We start from the raw sequence: 17689 nt of genomic DNA, 5'->3' as shown, positions 1-17689 counted from the left end.
AGACTCGAGCCCTGGCAAACGGCATCGCAAACCTGCGTGCCAGCAGCCTCCGAAGGGACGTCCACCAAAGGTCCCCCCGGCACTAAGGGCACAGTGCTGGCCTGGCTCACAGCCTGCCCCAGCAGGTAGGGCTGGGGACGTGGGGTAGGGGCAGCACTGCCTCCCCCTACACACAGGGTCCCGGTGCCCTGTGCCCCCCCAGTGTGCATGGGGCAGGGTGTCAGTGCGCACCAGGCACTGCACAGCGGGGCCAGGACCCCCATGGGTGTCTGCACCCTGCTGCCCGTGCCCCTGCTCAGTGCTCCTGGGTCCATCCTGCTTGTGTCCCCAGCGCTACTGAGCTACCCACCCCTGGGCACCGCAGGGCGTCTGCCTGTCCCTGGGGGCTGCTACTGTGGAGTTGGGGTCATTTGGAGCACCCTGGGCTCCAGCACCCCAGCCCTGGTGCCATGGAAGGCTGCTGGGACCCCGGGGTGCTGGCTGTGGTGCACGGGCCCCCTGCCAGCACTGGCTTGTGGTGGCACACGAGGCTCTGCAGCACCAGGTCCAGCACAAAGTGTTGGAAAGCCCCCAGCTGGACACAAGGGACTGGGCTGCTCGGGGGGGACACGCAGAGGGGACACGTGCTCCTCTCCGCAGGGGAGAAGGCACAGGGGCAGAGCAGCCGGGCACAACTCCCACTTGTGTAGCTGCAGTTCTTAAAAAATTCTCTATCTACACATTTGTTTTGTTTGTGTTTTTTTTTTTTTTTTTCTTTTTTCTTTTTTTTCCAACCCTCTAGATGCAACACATCTACCCTCCTCCGGGCCCGCCAGGCTGGCCAGGCTCCTCCAAGAAACATGGACGGGGCTGCGGAAACGTCCTGGCCCGTGGCCGCGGGGCAAAGCAAAGTCCTGGCGCCGGGGGCTCCCCGCCGGCCCCCCCGGTGTCTGCAGCAGCCCCGGCGCTCACAGGCACTGGCTGCAGCCGCACTTGCTGGGCTTCTCCACCTCCTCCACGAAGGTCGCGCCGTTGCTGCACTCGAAGGCGTATTTTCGGCGCCGCGGCCGCAGCCCGGTGCAGCAGCCGGCACCGGTGTCACCGCCGCAGGCACCCCGGCACTGCACCCAGGCCACCGGCCGCGTGGTCTGGCAGATGGCGTAGCCCCGCTGCACCTGGTGGTAGTCCCGCACCGGCTCCCCCCGGCACTCCAGCTCTGCAGGACAGCGGGACTCAGCGGGGCGCACGGTCCCCCCGGCACCACCAGCCTGGAATCTGCTGCCCCACCACCTACCTTGGTCGCACAGGGTCCCGGTGTAGCCGCTGTGGCACTCGCAGGTGGGTTGCCCCCCCGGGGCGAGGCGGCAGCGGCCGTGGCGGCAGGGCAGGAGGCGGCAGGGGTCGGGCGGCGCGGCGGGCTGGTTGCACAGGGCGCCCTGGTAGCCTTGGTGGCACTGGCAGCTGTAGGAGAGGGCGTCGAGGGGCAGGCACAGCCCGTGCACACACCTGCGGGTACCCATAGCCATCAGGTGCCTGCTGCATGGCACGGCACAGCACCAAGACGCATGGCACGGTGGCACCGGCACGGGTACGGCACGGTATCAGTGTGACGTGGCATGGCCAAAAGGCAGCCATCAGGGTGGGGGCACTCACTTGTGCCCCTGGCAGGGGCCACCACGGGGCTGGTCGCAGTGGGGCCCGTCCCAGCCGGGCTCGCAGTGGCAGACGGGGCCGTGCACACCGGAGGGCTGGCAGATGCCGTGCAGGCAGTAGAGCTTGCGGCAGGGCTCGCAGCCTGGCACCACACCGGGCGTCATCCGCGTCTTGGTGAAGTCCTGCAGCTCGTTGTTGATGTAGAGGTTGCGGATGCAGCCGTGGAAGCTGGTGCCGTTGAGGAGCTGCCAGAGGCGGAAGGCGGCCGAGTTGACGTCCACGGGCATCCCTGGGGAGAGCGGGGCTGTCACCATGTGCCTGGCCACCCCCTGCCACCCGCACCGCCCCACCGACCCCGTACCTCCCACGTAGAGCGGGGCCTCGCTGTTCAGCGTGTAGTGCTTGCCCGAGTTGTCCATGGTCATGGGGCTGCCGCCGTCGATGGAGAGGTTCACCATCTGGTCGAAGGTCACCAGCTCCACGGTGTGGAACTGCCCGTCGTTGATGGTCTCGGCGCTGGCAGGAGGGCTGTGTCACCCCTGTCCCCCCACGGCGTGGCACCGTGCCCGCGCAACGGGGTCAGGGCTGTGGGGATCAGGGGCCGGTACCTGTATATGGCCGAGCTGGGGTGGGTGCCAGGGTCGTAGCTGACCCTGACGTGGCCCTGGTACAGCTCCACGGCCATGTGGTCGCTGTCACCGTTGTACAGCAGGATGCCGTTGCCCTCAGCCGTGGAGACCTGGGGGTGGGAGAGGTGGGACCCCGCGCCCCGTAGCTTCCCCCCAACACCCTGCGCGGCCCCGTGCCCTCACCTGCAGGGTGATGTTGGCCCGGGGCCAGTCCTGCAGGTCGGTGAACTGCAGGTACGTGTCGCGGTCCACGAAGTTGACGCTCAGCAGCTTCTCGCACTTGGGGCCGCCGAAGCCGGGCAGGCACTGGCAGAGGGCGCGGGCGCCCCGCTCCACGCAGGCGGCCCCGTTCTGGCACTCGGCTCGCTCGCAGGGGCCGGGCTGGCCGGCGGCACGGGGCGGCATCTCGCACAGCTGCCCGCTGCGGGGCCGAGGGCGTGCTGGGCACGGGGCTGGGAAAGCTCCCTCCCCGGCACCCCCCACCCTACGGGGTGCTGGCACCACCTCGGGGTCCCCACCCGCCCTGCCAGCAGCACCAGGGGGACGTGAAGGTGCCAAGCCCTGCCCTGGGGACCACACCACGGGGACAGGGCTGGCTGGCTGTGGTGGCCAGGGCTGGTCCCTCCTGCGCGGTGACACCCCTGTTACCCCCCCAGCGTTACCTGTAGCCCTCGGTGCAGAGGCAGGAGTAGCCGTTCACCTCGTCCACGCAGCGGGCGTTGTTCTGGCACCGGTGGTCCTGGCAGTCATCGAAGTCCTCGCTGCAGTTGCTCCCCACGTAGCCGGGCACACACTCGCACCTGGGGCAGCCCCAACCCTGCTGAGACTCCCTAGCATCCCTCCCCGGTGCCCCCCACCACCCTGCAAGCTGCAACCCCCCCAAAATAAACCCCGATGCGGGCCAGGGCTCACCTGGGCCCCTGGCTGGTGGAGATGCACGTGGAGCCGTGCTGGCAGGGGCTGAGTTCGGCCGAGCAGAAATCTGGTGGCTGCTCGCAGAAATCCCCTGTGGGGCAGAAACAGGGTGCAGGGGGGTACCCAGACGGGTCCCCACATGGCTCCAGGCCTCGGGGGACAGCCTCAGACCCCAGAAAAACACCGGGCACGTCCCGCTGATGGGATGGTGAGGCCGTGGGGCCAGCCGGCTCCCACACCAGTTACCTGTGTAGTGGGCAGGGCACAGGCAGGTGTAGTTGGTGGCCCCGGGCACGCAGGAGCCCCCGTTCTCACAGCTGTGCTCCTTGCAGGGGTCACTGATGGCGTGGCAGCTCGGGCCCTCAAAACCCGCTGCACACAGGCACCTACAAGGCAGAAACCAGCATTTTTGGGGGTGATCCCCCCAAAACCACCAGCACACAACCTTGGCACAGAGCACGCGTGCACACGGGGGCTCTGGGGAGCAGGGTCCTGCGCACCCCTGCCCTGCAGCTGCCCAGGGAGCGGCGTGGTGCAGCCCGGCCGGGAGCTTGGTGAGGATGCTGAGTTGCCAAGACAATGGGCTGAGAGAGGCCATTTAGCACGGGAGGCCGGGAGGCTGCACGGCTCTCCTCCACCTGCAGCCCGGTGGCTATTTTCGGCTGCTAATTGTACCCCAGTTCCCAGAACAGCCTCAAGCATTCGGGGTAGCAAGGGTTAGGCAGGGGCACGGCTGCGGGACCAGGGCCACATCCTGCCCTGTGCCACGGCTGCAAACAGTGCCCAGCAGAGGGACAGAGGTGCCGGGTCTCCAGGAGATGGGAAGGAAGCACCTTGCATGTCCCTGGGCTGCTGGAGCTCCATGCCGCTGCCCCAACACCCAAATTTTAAGGTCACCCCATCCTGCACTCACCTGAACCCGGCTCCTTCCCCCTCCTGGGGCTGGCAGGTGCCGCCGTTGGCACAGGGTTTGGAGGAGCAGCCGTCGAGAGCCACCTCGCAGTCCCTGCCCTGGGAACAGAGGGAGCAGTGGGAGCGAGGAGGGGGCCGTGGCACCGCGCCCTGTCCCCCCCCGGCTGCTGCGGGCGTGCAGAGCCCCTGTGCTGTGACCCCACATGGCGCAGGGACGTGAGCCCCCAGCTGGGGACCCCAGGACCATGCTACCTTGTAGCCGGCGGGGCAGGCGCAGCGGTAGGAGCCGAGCGGGTCGTTGTGGCAGGTGCCCTGGTTCTGGCAGGGGCTGGAGAGGCAGGGGTTGCACTTGGCCTGGATGCTCAGGGCTGGGGGCCCTGCGGGGAGGGAAGCGGGGATGTGGCCGTGCTTGGTTGGTCACCAGGGATTTGCCCCCAGCAAGGGGACAGAAGCAGCCGTATCTGATGAAATCCTCCCCGTGCCGGTGTCCCTCGTGCCCACGGCGCATCGCTGCCGTGCACGGAGCAGGAGGCAGCCCGGCTCGCCCACGGAGGGCACGGATGGACAGACAGACAGACAGACAGGCAGGCAGCCCAGGCGCTGCTCACCCTGGCACTCAAACTTCTTGGCGGGGGTGGTGAGCAGCAGCTTCCCTTCCATGTCGGGGGGCCCGGCGCAGCGGGCGATGCCCGGCTCCTTGTACCCGGTCTTGACCCAGCTGGAGAGCCAGCGCAGGTTGCAGCTGCAGTACAGGGGGTTGGCCCCGATGGCTCTGCGGGGGAAGCAAGGGCAAAGCTGGGGGTCCCGAGGGCTGCGGTGCCTCCCCCCCAGCCCATGTCCCTGCTCCTTGTGCTAAAACACCCTGAGCCCCCATCCCGCTGCAGGGAAGGGCACTTCGTCTGCCACGCCTGGAAAAAGCAGGGGAAAATCTCCCAGCGCTGCAGCAGGGGCAAGCAGTGGGGGCAGAGAAGCAGGGCAGGCACGAGGCGGTGGGGACGGTGCACGCTGTGCTCAGGAGAGGTGCCAGGCCTTGAGGAGGCAGCAGCGGCACGAGCCGGCGGCAGCGGGGCTGTGCAGGGCTGTGGCTGCAGGCGGACGGCGAGGAGGAGGGAAAGGCAGAGGGGAAGGGGTGGCGAGGGCAGGGGGTCTTCCTGAGGGCATCCCAGGCACTGAGATGCTCTCAGCATCCGCAGGAGCAGCTCCTGCAATCTGGAGCAGGACCAGCTGCTGGCACAGAGAGCGGCAAACACATTGCCACGGCACAGCAGATGTGGCACGAGCACGCCTGGACCAGGGCTCGCAGTGCGGGGAGGGCTGGCACAGCGCTGGTACACCCTGCAAATACTGCCCCCAGCACCAGCCCAAAGGGAAAGGGAAGCAGCACGACCCCTAGACAGCCCTTTTGCAGGTTTCCCAAGCCTGCGTTCAGCAGGAGACACTCACAGGTGGGACAGGGAGGTGACGTCCGCGAAGATGCCCTCGGGGAGGCTGGAGATGTCATTGCCGTGGAGAGACCTGCGGAGAGCAGGGGGCCCCGTGATCCCAGCGCCTCCGGGTCCCCTGCGAGTGACAGGGGGACGTGGGGACAGCGCGGGGCGGCGAGCAGGGCTGGGGCAGGCACTTACAGCAGGCGCAGGGAGCGCAGCCCCTCGAAGGCCAGCGGTGGGATGCACTGCAGGGAGTTGTAGCTCAGGATCCTGCGCAAGGGAAGGAGGAGGCCACACAGCATGGCGGGCACCACGAGAAGCCGCTGCGAGCTGCACGCCAGCCACCCCACGTCCTGCCCCCCAGCACTCCCAGCAGCTCAGCCACCCCTTTATCCAGGTGGAGGGGGAGATCCCGGCGTCCCCCAGCACTTTTGGGGTCCCCTAGGGACATCCCCCCGCAGCCCGGGGAGCGCACTTACAGGGTGGTGAGCTGGCTCATGTTGGTGAAGGAGGAGTTGCTGAGGGAGCTGATCCTGTTGTTGCTCAGGTCGCTGCAAAACACAGAGCCCAGGGGCTGGGGCCAGCCCTGCCTCGTCCCCGCCGGCTGCCCACCCACCCGCACGGCTCCGATGTCCGTAGGGTGCTGGGGTGCTCCCAGCCAGCCGTGTCCCCATGTGGTGGGCAGAGCACCGGGTCCCCGCGCACATCCCTGCCCTCCTGGCGGTGGCACGGCACGGGGACAGCCTGCTGGGGCTCCTGCCCCTGGCTACTTACACAAGCTGCAGGTACTTGAAGGTGGAGAGCTGCCCCGGCACCTGTGTGAACTGGTTTCCATCCAGGTAGCTGCAGGGAGGAGGGCAGCACCTTGGGGTGGCCGAGGAGCACCCTCTGCCCTCCCACTTCTGCGCCGAGCCCCCCATGGGCTTTGGGCTGCAGGAGCACCCCAGCATCACCTCCCTCCCTGCACCCACAGGGATCTCAGGACCCCCCCGGCTGCCGGGGAGCCGGGACGCACACGCATTTGCACACCCACGGGCCCCACACGGGGGTCCCCGGGGGCAGCTCCCCGGCAGTGTGTGTGAGGCAGACATGTGCTGCCTTTACACACCCGCCGCCAGCGTGGGCGGCCGCAAGCACTCGCAAGGCAAGTGCGAGAGAGGAGGATGTGGGGAGAGGAGGGGGGTGCGAGACGGAGCAGGGGTGTGAGGGGGTGGCATGCATATGCATGTGCACAGCCCGTGCACGGGGCAGGCTGCTGGGGACCCTGCGCTGTGACAGCAGCCCCTTGCACACCAGCCCTGGGGGCTCTGAGGCTGCAGAGGGCTCAGCCCCGTGTTGGGGTAGCGCTTGGCACGGTCCCCTTGCCCCCAGGCAGGACAGGGGTGCACCCTGACCCCAGAAACCCTGCAGCAGAGTGGTGGAGGAGGAAGGGAGCCCCTCGACGCGGCACTCACAGCTCGGTGACGTTCTTGGGGATGCCCCTGGGCAGGGCCTTGAGGTGCTTGTTGCTGCAGCGGACCACGGTGTCCAGGCAGGTGCACTCCTGAGGGCACTGGGGCCGCGGGATGCAGCTCGTCTCCTCCTGACCTGCACAGGACACAAGGAGCCACAGTGTCACCAGGGCACGGCGGGGCACCCTGCAGGCACCCCGTGAGGCTGCGCTGGGTGCCTGGCACCCGCAGCACCCGCACCCATCATCTCCCCTCGCCCCAGAGCAAGGGTGCAGCACCGGGGTGCATGCAGTCCTGCTCCTGCACCCAAACTGGGATGGGTGTACACAGACAGCTCAAGGCTGCCCTGATTTTTGCCATTTTCAGGCAAAATTGCAGTCACAGAGACCGCAGAGAGAAGGGCAAGCAGCGGCCCCAGGACAGCCCTGTGTTATCTAACCCTGCCAGGCAAGGCGCAGGATGCAACCCTGTGGGCTGTGACGAGTTGGAGGAGGATGATTCGTTTGTAAATATTCTCCAAGGGGCTGAAAAGCTGCTCTAATTTTTCTTTAAAAAGGGGCTTTTCTCTCAACACACACATTCCCTACCCGCTCCCTCTGCCCAGCTTTGGGGCATCGTTAGGGGAGGGCACCGAGGGGCAGGGGGACCCCAGCTCGCCGTGGGGTGCTGGTGGCTGGCACGGGAGCGGGGACGGCGCTGGGGCGGGGGGCTGTGAGTTACCTTCCTCACACCTGAAGTCGGGGAAGGCCACGTCCTGCAGCGGGATCTGCCGGAGGAAGTCGGGGTTTTGGCACCGCGGGTTCCCCGTCACGATCTTCCTCTTGCGCAGCCAGTCCCCCAGCCAGGCCAGCTGGCAGTTGCAGTTGAAGGGGTTGGCGAGCAGGTTCCTGCACATGGGATGGAGCCAGGGGGGCGCAGCCTGAGACCCGGGGCAGCCCCCCAAGGTCTGCTGCACCCCCTGCACCCCCGGTGTGATGGAGAGCTGAGGGGCCGGGACTCCCATCCACCTCCACCTCCCACCAAGCGGTCTGTGAGCACCCCGGGGGTGGGGGCAGCACCCCAGGACCCCCGACGTACAGCGTGGAGAGGGACTGCAGCGTGTCGAAGGCGCCGGGCGCGATGGTGCTGATCTGGTTGTCGTACAGCGAGAGCAGGCGCACGTTGCGCAGCCCCGTGAAGCTGTCGTTGTGGATGCAGCTGATGCGGTTGTTCCTCAGCATCCTGCGGGGGATCAGGGCACCTAACAACCGTGCCCGGGCTGTGCACACCGCAGGAAGGACCTGGGTGGCTGGAGAAGCCTCTGCCCACCCCCAAGGGCTGCAGCTGAGCCCAGCCCCAGCTCTGGGTACAGCCAGGGGCTGGGTACAGTGCTCCCAAGCTGGTCCCACAGCGATGCCGACAGCACCAGCCCGGTGGCACGGGCAAAAGGAGCTGGGACATCCCTGTCCCCGTGGTGGAGGGAGACTCACAGTGTCCTCAGCCCGTCCAGGCCCCTGAACATGCCGCTGCGCACCGACTCCAGCTGGTTGACAGTGAGGTGCAGCTCGCTGACGGACGCGGCCCCCTCGAAGGCCCCGTCCTCGATCTCCGACACCTTGTTGTTGCTGAGGTTGCTGCAGGGAGGAGCAGGCAGCAGGCTGGGACAGGGGGGCTCTGCCCTGCCGCCGTGAGTCCCACTGAGCACCCCATGAGAGCAGGGGTGCCCCCAGTTTCACACCCCGACATCAGGACCCCATGCGCCTTCCCATCCCCAGGTGTTCCCAGCAGGGCGGTGCCTGCCCGATCCTCACATTTTCTTCAGATGAGGGAGCTTCTTGAAGATGCCGGTGGCCTCCAGGACGGAGATTTCGTTGTTGTTCAAGCGCCTGGGGTGGGCAGCAGGGAAAAGAGCTCAGGAGGTGGCTGCGAAGAGCCTGGCACAAACCGAACCCTCAGCGAAACCCGGCGCCGGTGAGGCTGCGGCCGCGGGAGGGGAGGGCAGCGGCTCTTACAGCTCGGCCGTGGACTGCGGGATGCGCTCGGGGATCTTGGTGAGCTTCAGGTTGGAGCACTCGACCACGCCGGACTCGCAGCGGCACTTCGGGGGGCAGCCCACGTCGCTGTTGCACTCGCTGTTTAGCTGGTAGTCCTCCGTCCCTGCGCGAGGGCAGGGGCTCGGGGGCTGCACCCAGCCAGGTGCTGCTCCGCTCCCCCCGCACCCCAGCCAGTCCGAAATGTGCACCTACGGCCCCCTGTGTGCCCAACGGGGGGGGCACAGGGGGCATTATCCGCAGGGATATTTGTCCTGGGAGTGTGGGTGCCATCTGTGCCCACGGAGTAATGGCACGATTGAGGCTCCCTGCTGCTTTTGGTACCGCAGCACCCAGACCCCCGCAACCAAAAAATAAGGGAAAAGCAGGGCCAGGCCTCCGGGTCCTGCACCAGCACCCCTGCCTCTTACCTGGGATGAAATACTGCTCCTTGGCTGCAGAGAGAAAAAGCACATCAGCACCACTGAGTGCACGGCACGGGGCGGAGGGCTGCGGGAGGGGGGGGCGAGGACGCCTCTCACCCGAGCAGCGAAACTTCTTGCTCTTGATCTGCCCGATGCGCTTGTTGGCCAGGCGCCGGGGGCTGGCGCAGCGGGCACCGCTGGTCTCGATAGGGTTGGCGCGGAGGAAATCCGCCAGCCACTTCAGGTTGCAGTCGCAGACGAAGGGGTTCTGGGCCAGGTGCCTGCGCCGAGGGCAGCGGGTGACCAGCAGCCACCTCCTGGTGGCTCCTGCTGCCACCACAAAGGGACCCCGCTGCAGCATCCCCCCGGGATGCCGCCCTGCAGCCCCGCGGGCACTCACAGGGTCTGGATGGCCCGCAGGGAGGTGAAGGTGCCCTTGGCCAGGCTCTGGATCTTGTTGTCGTAGAGCGAGAGCAGCGAGAGGTTCTGCAGGTCCTGGAAGGCGTCTGCCCGCACGCAGTTGATCTTATTGGCGTTGAGGAGCCTGGCGGGGAAGGCAGGAGGTGAGGCTGGGGGATGTAGCAAACCCCAAAACCCTGTGCTGTGCCCCGGCCGATGGCACTGACATCCCCAGTGTCCCCGCGGAGCATCCCACCGGAGCCTTACAGCAGCTGCAGGGCAAAAAGTCCCCCGAAGACGCCCTTGGGGAGGTCCGTGATCTTGTTGCCGTACAGCACCCTGGAGAAAAGCGGGGTGTGAGGGGTTGGGTGGGGGTGGCACGGGGCAGCACCCAGGGGTGCCACCCCCACCCTGCGCCCGTGCCCCCGGTGCGGGCACTCACAGCGAGTTCAGCGAGCGCAGCCCCTGGAAGGCGTCGGGGGCGATCTCGGAGATCTGGTTGTTGCTCAGGTCTCTGAAACCCAAAGGGACAAGGTGGCCTCACCCCATTTTTCTTTCACCCCACGTCCCCATCCTCCTGCTGGGGTCCTCCCGGCAGTGGCCTGTGGGGTTCAGGGTGCTGGGTGGTTGGGGGCCACACTTACATCCTCCGCAGCTTCTTGTAGGGGGAGAAGGCGCCGGGAGGGATGGACTTGATGCCGTTGAGCTCCAGGCGTCTGCAATAGGAAAGAGGAGAGGTGAGGGCTGCGGGGCTGGCTGAGCCCCAGCACCCCGTGCACTGGCTGGGGGGGCTGCAAGACCCCAGGCTCGCAATAAATCACCCCATGGGAGCAGCCCTGGGGACAACTTGCTGCCTGTGGGCAGGGCTTTCTCCAGCAGGGAGGGTGACGTGGGGGGGACCACAATGTAGGGGAGGGCACAGAGGGCAGGGGGCAGCATGGGGGGCCAGGGCAGCACCTCCTCCCCCCAGCAGCCTGGGTCTGGGGGCGCCAGCTGCCTCGCATGCCTCGCATCCCAGCAGGGGCTTTGCGCCGTAATTGGATTCCCCTAAGGAGATTATTTCTCTATTTACATGTTTAATGCAGCTAAATCCAGGGCTGAACCTGGGCAGTGTGAGAGAAGGGCAAGGCCCTCTGCCCCACAGGGGCACTCTGTCCCCGTGTCCCCCCGCCTGGAGCCACCCCGTGCTCGCAGTGACAGCAGGGTCCCCATAACCACGGCCCCGCACTCACATCTCCGTCATGGTCTCGGGCAGGTTGGCGGGGATGGCCGTCAGCCCCTTGCCCCGACAGTCCACGATGCCGTTGCTGCAGGTGCACATGGCCGGGCAGGAGCCCGAGGACAAGCTGCAGAGCTGGGCACGTGCCCCCTCCGTTTGTCCTGGGGGGGGGGAAGCAAAGGGGCTTGCAAAGGGCTGGGACAGGAGGGTGGCACCTCCCCAAGGAAGGGAGTCTGGTGGCACGGAGCTACGGGTGCACAAGGTCCCGACCCCATACAAAGGGCACGCAGCCCCGAGGGCACGGATTTACACCCCCTTGTCACAGTGACAGGGTGCGGGTGTCCCCGTGGTGTCCCCACACCAGGGATGGAGCTCGTGGTGCACTGCTGAGCCCAGGCAGCGGAGATGGGCTGAATCCATGGGGCAGATTTGTGACCCCATCCGTGTCCCCGCCCCGGTGCCGGCCACCTCCCCAGCCCCCTCACCGGAGCAGCTGAACTCATTCTTCTGGATCTCGGCCACGTTGAGGCCGCGGAGCTGGGCTGGAGCCGCGCACTGGGTGAAGAGCCCGATGGTGGGGCGCTGGCGGAGCCACTGCGACAGCCAGGCCAGGTGGCAGTCACAGAAGAGGTGGTTGGAGTGCAGGCGGCTGCGGGTGGACAGGGGGTCAGAGGCTGTGGGATGCCCCCTGCCCACCACCCCGAGCTCTGGTGGCCCCAATTTCCCTGACCCAAAGGCCACAGGCACACGGAGAGGGTGCGGAGGCAGCCACGGGGAACCTGAGGGCACCTCCCCGCGTTGCCAAGGCCACCTCGCTTGGAGGATGGCAGGGGTGTCCCCTCCAAGCCCTCCGTCCCCTCCTGCTCCCCCAGCCCCCCCCCACTCACAAGGTCCGCAGCTTGGGCATGTGGTTGAAGCTGGACACGGGGATGGAAGTGATGTTGTTGTTGTTCAGGGTCCTGCGGAAGGCAGAGGGGGGCAGCTCAGGGGACGTGAGATGGTCCGGGTGGCACCAACCCCTGCGGGCAGCGGCACCCACCCACTCCCCATTTTCGGGTGGATGGATGGAGAGGAGAGGGAGGGCATGTGGGCTGGGGACTGCAGCTGCCCCCTGGCCACTTACAGGACCTCCAGGCCCCGCAGGGCACGGAAGGCACCATCCTCGATGCAGCTGATCTGGTTCTTGTCCAGTTGCCTACAGGAGAAAGCAGCAGGAGCGTTGCTGGGACAGCGCAGAGCTGCCGGCTGGCTCCCCGTACTGCCCGCTGACCCCAAATTCCTCCGTGCCAGCCCGTGCCCGGCACTGCTGCCACTCACAGGTTCTTGAGGTCGGTGGCCCCGCGGAAAGCTTTCCTGGGGATGGCCTGGATGAAGTTCTCGCTCAGGTCCCTGCGGGAGAAGGAGGCAGGAAGGAAGATGAGCAGTGCCTGCACGACACGATGCTGCGTGGGATCAGTGTGTCCCCAGGCAGGGTCACGGCGCCAGGGATGCCCCAGGGGCTCTGCACAACCATAATTTGGCCCCCAGGGACCTGCAGCCCCACTGGCCACACCGAGGTGACACTGGGTCCATCCAGGGGGGCTGCACGTGGTTGGGGCTCCCCGGCACTGGTGTCCCCTGGCTCCGATGAGCAGAGCAGCAGGGCACAGCTCTGGGAAAACCCTCAGCGCTTAAATACCCTGTGACTGCTATAATTACAGGTCCCTGCTGATTAACCGGTAATTACACTTGGTGGCTCCAGCGGGCATTCCCATGGAGCCTGCCCCGCGCTTCAGAGGGCACCCATAATCAGGTCAGTAATTTATCACCGTCCGTGCAATCACCCGCTCTGTGCACCAGGGGGTTGGATGCCCTGCGTGCACCCAGCCTGGCTTTTAACAACCGTGATGGACAAAACTCTCACTGCAAAGTGGGCTCGGGGGGCACCAGCTCAGCCCACCCCAACCTCAGGGTCCACAGCCACAGCGGTCAGTGGGGACCTGGCCACTGGGGAGGAGATTTGAGCCCCGTGCTGCCATTCCCTCTGCCACCCCGGGGTCCAGGAGCCCCTGTGAGCTCAGCAGACACCGGCACTGCCTGCTCCCAGCCCCACGCCCCCAGAGCCCTGCTCCAGCATCCTTTAGGGCAGGAGGCCGAAACCTCACTTGTGTTTCTCCACTCGCAGCCCTGGCGTGCCCGGGGAGCAAATCCCGGTGCCTGCCTTCAGGCTGCTTGCTTCTAGCTCCTGAGGCAAACGCGGCGAGGAGGTTGCAAAACTTACTCCGCGAGGCTTCTCCCCTTCACAGCTTTTCGTGGCAGGCACCGATGAGGTGCTGCCGTTCGGGGTACCGAAGCCAAGAGGGACAGACGCTGGATGCGAGGGTTTCAGCAAGGCCCCGGTGCCGCGCGCACGCTGCCGGCACGGTTACCCAGCTGACGACAACAGGACAAACACATGCTTTGCCTGCGGGATCCTCAGTCCCCGGCGTTAGAACAAGGCCCGGCCCCTTCCCTCCTGGTGTTTCGTCGCTCCCAGCTATGTTTGCTTTACACTTTGGCGCCGAGGAAACAGCAGATGGCACGGCTTCTCCTCGCTCCGCCGCACGGCTCCCCGCACCCTCGGCGGCTGTGCCAGCGCCACCTCGCACCCCTCCAAACACCCTGGCTGTCCTTTCTGGTTTCGCTTCTAGGTTTTTTCCTAAGACCTCAAGTTCAGGAGCTCCTGGTTGCTGAACCCAGAAGATGCCCAAGCAGCTGGCTCATCCACAGCTACTCCATCCACAGGGACCATGAGGCTCCCTGCACGGTGAGGGCGCAGAGGGCTCCAATCATCCTGGGGGTGCGAAGGGGGAGGATGAGGAGGGGTGAGCAGGCTGTGGGGCTGTGCAGCCTCCCTCCTGTGAGTGCCAGAGGGCAGAGCCGGATGCCTGCACTGCCCACAGCCCGGGTGAGCCCCTGGGGGGGCTGCAGCCACCCGCTCGCCCGAATTGAGAAGCTCGCACCTCCCACGCTCAGCGGGCGCAGTCTGGCTCAGGCTCTCCGCAGCCCGTCTGCAAAGCAGGGCCCCCGCTTGCTCCCCAGGAACATTTCCACCCCTTCCTGGCCCGGCCCCATCGCAGACACCTTCTGTCCCCGCTCTCACCTCCTGGAGGGCTTTCTGGCCCAGCAGATGCCTGCTAATTAGCAGCCACCGTCCCCAGCCCACGGCTGCGAGATGGGGAGGGCGCATGCTTCAATTCCCCATCTCCCAACGCCTTACGGACGGGCTCTTGAGCCATGTGCTGGCAGGACATCGGTGTTTGAGCACCTGATGCAGCAGGTCGGGGTTTTGGAGACTCACCTACTTGGATCTCATCCCCCAAATGTGAGAGAGACCCCGGTGTGTGCACGGTGCTGGCTGATGTGACACGAGGACATGCCGCGGAGCAGGCGGTGTCCTCGCAGCAGGGCACGGTGGGGGACGAGCCGGGAGCCCCGGCGCGGTGCCAGGCGGGGGGCACGGCCCCCTCGAGGCTGGCAGGGGCTCGGCAGCGGGAGCCAACCCCCCGGCGTGCCGCCCTGCCCGGCGCTTAGCGGGGCGCCCGAGCAAAAAGTGTTCGACATCACTTCCCAGTGGGGAGCCCACTCAGGCAAACAAACCCCGGCAGCCTTAATCTCCGCCGCCAGAGCCCGGCGGGCAGGAGGGGGCCGCAGCGGCCAGGCGGGGAGGCCGGGGCTGTCACCACGCTCCCATTCTCCCGGCTAATCCCGACTTCACACTTTAACCTGATTGAGCCTTGTTCGGAGAGCTGGCTCCCCGTGCGCCGCCAGGGGATTAGGGCCGGGCGCAGCGGGGAGGTAATCGCTTCCTAGTGGGGCTGGCCCCGCGTCCTCCGAGCCCCCCGCTGCCTGCCAAGCGTGCTGGCAGGGCCTGGCAGCCCCCGACACGGTGCTCCCCGTGCCGCAGCTCCCTGCAGCGGGCAGCCCAGCTTGGCAGCATCCTCCAGGGCAAATTGGGGTAAATGCCGTGGGGTGCTGTGCTGGGTGAGACCTTGCCGGAGGAATCAAGTGAGGGCCACGGCACTATTGAGCAAGGCGGTGTCCTGGTCCCCCCCAGGGAGCTGCTGCTGCTGGGGGCAGATGTCCTGCAGCTGCACCAGCGTGGAGCTGGGGGACCGAGGCAGTGTTTTGCCCACCGTGCCACCCAGCCCTGTCCCCACCTCGTGTTCGTGCTCCCGCAGTGTGAGCATTACGTCAGGCTCTTTGATTTTTAATGGGCTCCGCCAGCCCAGCTGCCACGCTGGCCAAGGGGGACGGGGCAGACCGCCCTCCTGCATCGTCCCTGCCTCAAAGTGCCACCCCCGAGGTCACCAGGAGCCTGTGCACCGCCTGCTGCCACCAAGCAGGGCGAGGGAGGACCGGCACAGTGCCCCAGGAATGACAGCGGAGGGACAGCGAACCCGGGGTCACCCCGATGCTGGCTCTCCCCGCCCAGCCACAGCAGGGTCCCCGCTCCAATCTCTGCCTGTCCCTGCCCCTGCTGGGGTCCCAGGGGCTGCTCCTGCCACGGTTCAAGGGCGAGCAGCTGCGAGGAGCATCCAGCCTGCGCGCCACGGCACAGCCCTCCCGCGAGCCGGCCCCGCTGGCAGCCAGAGCGAGCGCTTCATCAGGCGGCCCCAGCCGCCAACAATTACGTGCTGAGTAAATCGATGGGATATAATTGGACTATTAAGATCTCATTATCCTCCTGGCTCCCGGTGCCACAGCTCGTGGCACGCTGGGGAGACCGTGACCTGCAGCCAGAGAGGCTGCAGCCGAAGGGGCAGCGGGGACGGGGCGCACGGTGACACTTCCATCACCTGCTCCTGTGCCAACTCTGGGGGTGATCCCTGCACCCCAACACAGGGCCCTGCTCCTGCACAGGTGGGCGGGAGGGGGAATAAAGCATCTGCCACCCACCCTGGAGCCTCTTCAGAGAGGGAAACAAGTTAAAAGCAGCAGCTCTGATGGCAACACGAGCGCAATAACGAGCTGCAAACCCCGTGTGCCTGTGGCCGCCCCCTCCCCACGCCGTCCCTTTGTTCCTGCAACTCGTTAGCTGCGGGAAGGGGAGCGGACGCCAGGCCCAGGCATCGCCACCCACCCCCTGGCACACCAAAACACCTCGAGGGAGTGACAGCGCCTGCCCCAGCCCCGCTGCCTGCAGAGGGACCTGCTGCGTGGCCGAGACTCCCTGCGCTCCAGCAGACGGATGGATCCATCAGGGCTTTTCACCACCTGCACGTCCCTTGCACCCTGCAAGCTTGCTCTCCTCCCTCCTTCCGTGCTTTTCCTTCCGTCCTGTCCTCTAGAAGCAGGAACCCCCTGAAAAAACCTCCACAGAGGTCTGGTTTTCTTCCACTTTCCCTGCAGCCTGCCCCCCCAGGAGCAGTGCCGGGCTCCGGCGGGATGGGAAAGTTGCATCCAGCAGCTCACAGCAGCAGAAACACCCTGACTCCATGCGGCAACGCTCCTCCAAAGTGCAAATGGAAAAGCAAACAGCTCTCCTGCCCAGCCAGCCCCAGCGCTGCGGGGAGCTGGCTGCACCTCTCATTAGCGGGCTCGTCCCGAGGCTTGCTGAGCTCAGAGCTAATTGACTCCCAGCCTCTGAGGGTTTTAATTGCTAATAAGTGTGAAGCCAGCCCTGCCGGCCCTCCTGGATTCCTCCCAGGTGTGAATGAGGCTGAACCAAGCTGAGATCTGTGTCCTGGCTGTCCCAGCCTGGCCAGGAGAGGTGCGAGGCTGCTCAGGGGCTCACACCCTGCAGCTCCCAGGATGGGATGGCAGCTCCAAACCCTGCTCCCAGCTCCAGCATGGGCTGAAGCAAACCCTCTGTCCTGGAGGCTGTGCCAGAGGGGACAGGGACAGGAGCCGTGCTGGCTCCCCGCGGAGGAGCACTCCTGGCACTCAAACACCACGAGAAAGCCTCCACCTGCTGCAGGCAGCACAGCTGCAGCCCTCCGGCCACCAAACATTCCCACCCACGAACCTCCTCCTGCGTCCAACCCCTCCTCCTTGTTTTGGGGAAACAAACGAGGTGCCAGGAGCACGCCTGGGTGCTCGCCTCATCCCCACACATGGAGCGGGCACAGCAGCACCCTGCAGGGCACAGAGCCCCCCCTGCATGGAGCCCACGGGTGCCTGGGGGGCTCGCACAGCCTCAGAGCAATGGAGCAGCCCCTGACCCTCTGTAAGCTGCCATGGGGTTAGTTAGCTTTGAGGCTAGCAATGCGTGGCCTGTCTCTGCTCCAAACACATCTCGTGTCAGGTCCGGGCACCCCAAGAGCCCGCGGCTGGCTGCAAGGTGGGGCACAGCCTCGGATGTGCCTGGATGGCCAAGTTCCAGGTTATCCGTGCGTCCAGTTTGCTCTGACAGCCCCCCAGGAAGCTGACAAGTGGAGGCTGTACGTTCCCCAGGAGGTCTCTACAATTGCAGGCGCTTCACAGCGGCTGAGCAGCTCGCTGCTGTCACCTGCGCTGTGCCAGAGCACGCAGCTCACGGGGGGGCCGGAGAAAGAAGCACGCACACTGCTACCACTTCTCCTCCGTGCCCATCTCTGCCACGTCACGCATCCCTGGCCGCATTTCAAGCAGCTCAAGCAGGCATTAACACTCCCGCATCATTATCGGCTGCCAGGTCCTGGTTCCATGCACAATCCCATTCCAGCACCCCC

General features: G+C 66.2%; 1 protein-coding gene across 1 annotated transcript in view; it reads right to left on the bottom strand.

Moving 5' to 3' along the window:
* Nucleotides 1-773: 773 nt before the first annotated feature.
* Nucleotides 774-17689, bottom strand: part of SLIT1 (slit guidance ligand 1) — a 40422-nt gene continuing 23506 nt past the window's right edge. Inside the window, exons 5-37 of the mRNA XM_038181014.2 lie at nucleotides 12336-12407; nucleotides 12142-12213; nucleotides 11906-11977; nucleotides 11504-11667; nucleotides 11032-11179; nucleotides 10444-10515; nucleotides 10242-10313; nucleotides 10067-10138; nucleotides 9801-9944; nucleotides 9518-9681; nucleotides 9407-9430; nucleotides 8958-9102; nucleotides 8757-8831; nucleotides 8436-8579; nucleotides 8044-8187; nucleotides 7687-7853; nucleotides 6970-7102; nucleotides 6290-6358; nucleotides 5995-6066; nucleotides 5714-5785; nucleotides 5532-5603; nucleotides 4697-4860; nucleotides 4341-4465; nucleotides 4090-4187; nucleotides 3423-3562; nucleotides 3174-3267; nucleotides 2924-3061; nucleotides 2445-2682; nucleotides 2241-2371; nucleotides 1994-2148; nucleotides 1633-1921; nucleotides 1274-1485; nucleotides 774-1195 (exon numbers count right to left, since the gene is read on the bottom strand). Coding sequence (XP_038036942.2) covers nucleotides 948-1195; nucleotides 1274-1485; nucleotides 1633-1921; nucleotides 1994-2148; nucleotides 2241-2371; nucleotides 2445-2682; nucleotides 2924-3061; nucleotides 3174-3267; nucleotides 3423-3562; nucleotides 4090-4187; nucleotides 4341-4465; nucleotides 4697-4860; nucleotides 5532-5603; nucleotides 5714-5785; nucleotides 5995-6066; nucleotides 6290-6358; nucleotides 6970-7102; nucleotides 7687-7853; nucleotides 8044-8187; nucleotides 8436-8579; nucleotides 8757-8831; nucleotides 8958-9102; nucleotides 9407-9430; nucleotides 9518-9681; nucleotides 9801-9944; nucleotides 10067-10138; nucleotides 10242-10313; nucleotides 10444-10515; nucleotides 11032-11179; nucleotides 11504-11667; nucleotides 11906-11977; nucleotides 12142-12213; nucleotides 12336-12407 — 4201 coding nt within the window. The 3' untranslated portion in view covers nucleotides 774-947. The remainder of the gene's footprint in view (nucleotides 1196-1273; nucleotides 1486-1632; nucleotides 1922-1993; nucleotides 2149-2240; nucleotides 2372-2444; nucleotides 2683-2923; nucleotides 3062-3173; nucleotides 3268-3422; nucleotides 3563-4089; nucleotides 4188-4340; nucleotides 4466-4696; nucleotides 4861-5531; nucleotides 5604-5713; nucleotides 5786-5994; nucleotides 6067-6289; nucleotides 6359-6969; nucleotides 7103-7686; nucleotides 7854-8043; nucleotides 8188-8435; nucleotides 8580-8756; nucleotides 8832-8957; nucleotides 9103-9406; nucleotides 9431-9517; nucleotides 9682-9800; nucleotides 9945-10066; nucleotides 10139-10241; nucleotides 10314-10443; nucleotides 10516-11031; nucleotides 11180-11503; nucleotides 11668-11905; nucleotides 11978-12141; nucleotides 12214-12335; nucleotides 12408-17689) is intronic.

The sequence above is a fragment of the Anas platyrhynchos genome, chromosome 6, assembly GCF_047663525.1.
Source record: "Anas platyrhynchos isolate ZD024472 breed Pekin duck chromosome 6, IASCAAS_PekinDuck_T2T, whole genome shotgun sequence".
In the NCBI taxonomy this organism is placed as follows: Eukaryota; Metazoa; Chordata; class Aves; order Anseriformes; family Anatidae; genus Anas; species Anas platyrhynchos.
The sequence above is the reverse complement of the archived record's forward strand: the minus strand, read 5'-3'. Positions and strand labels throughout refer to the sequence as shown.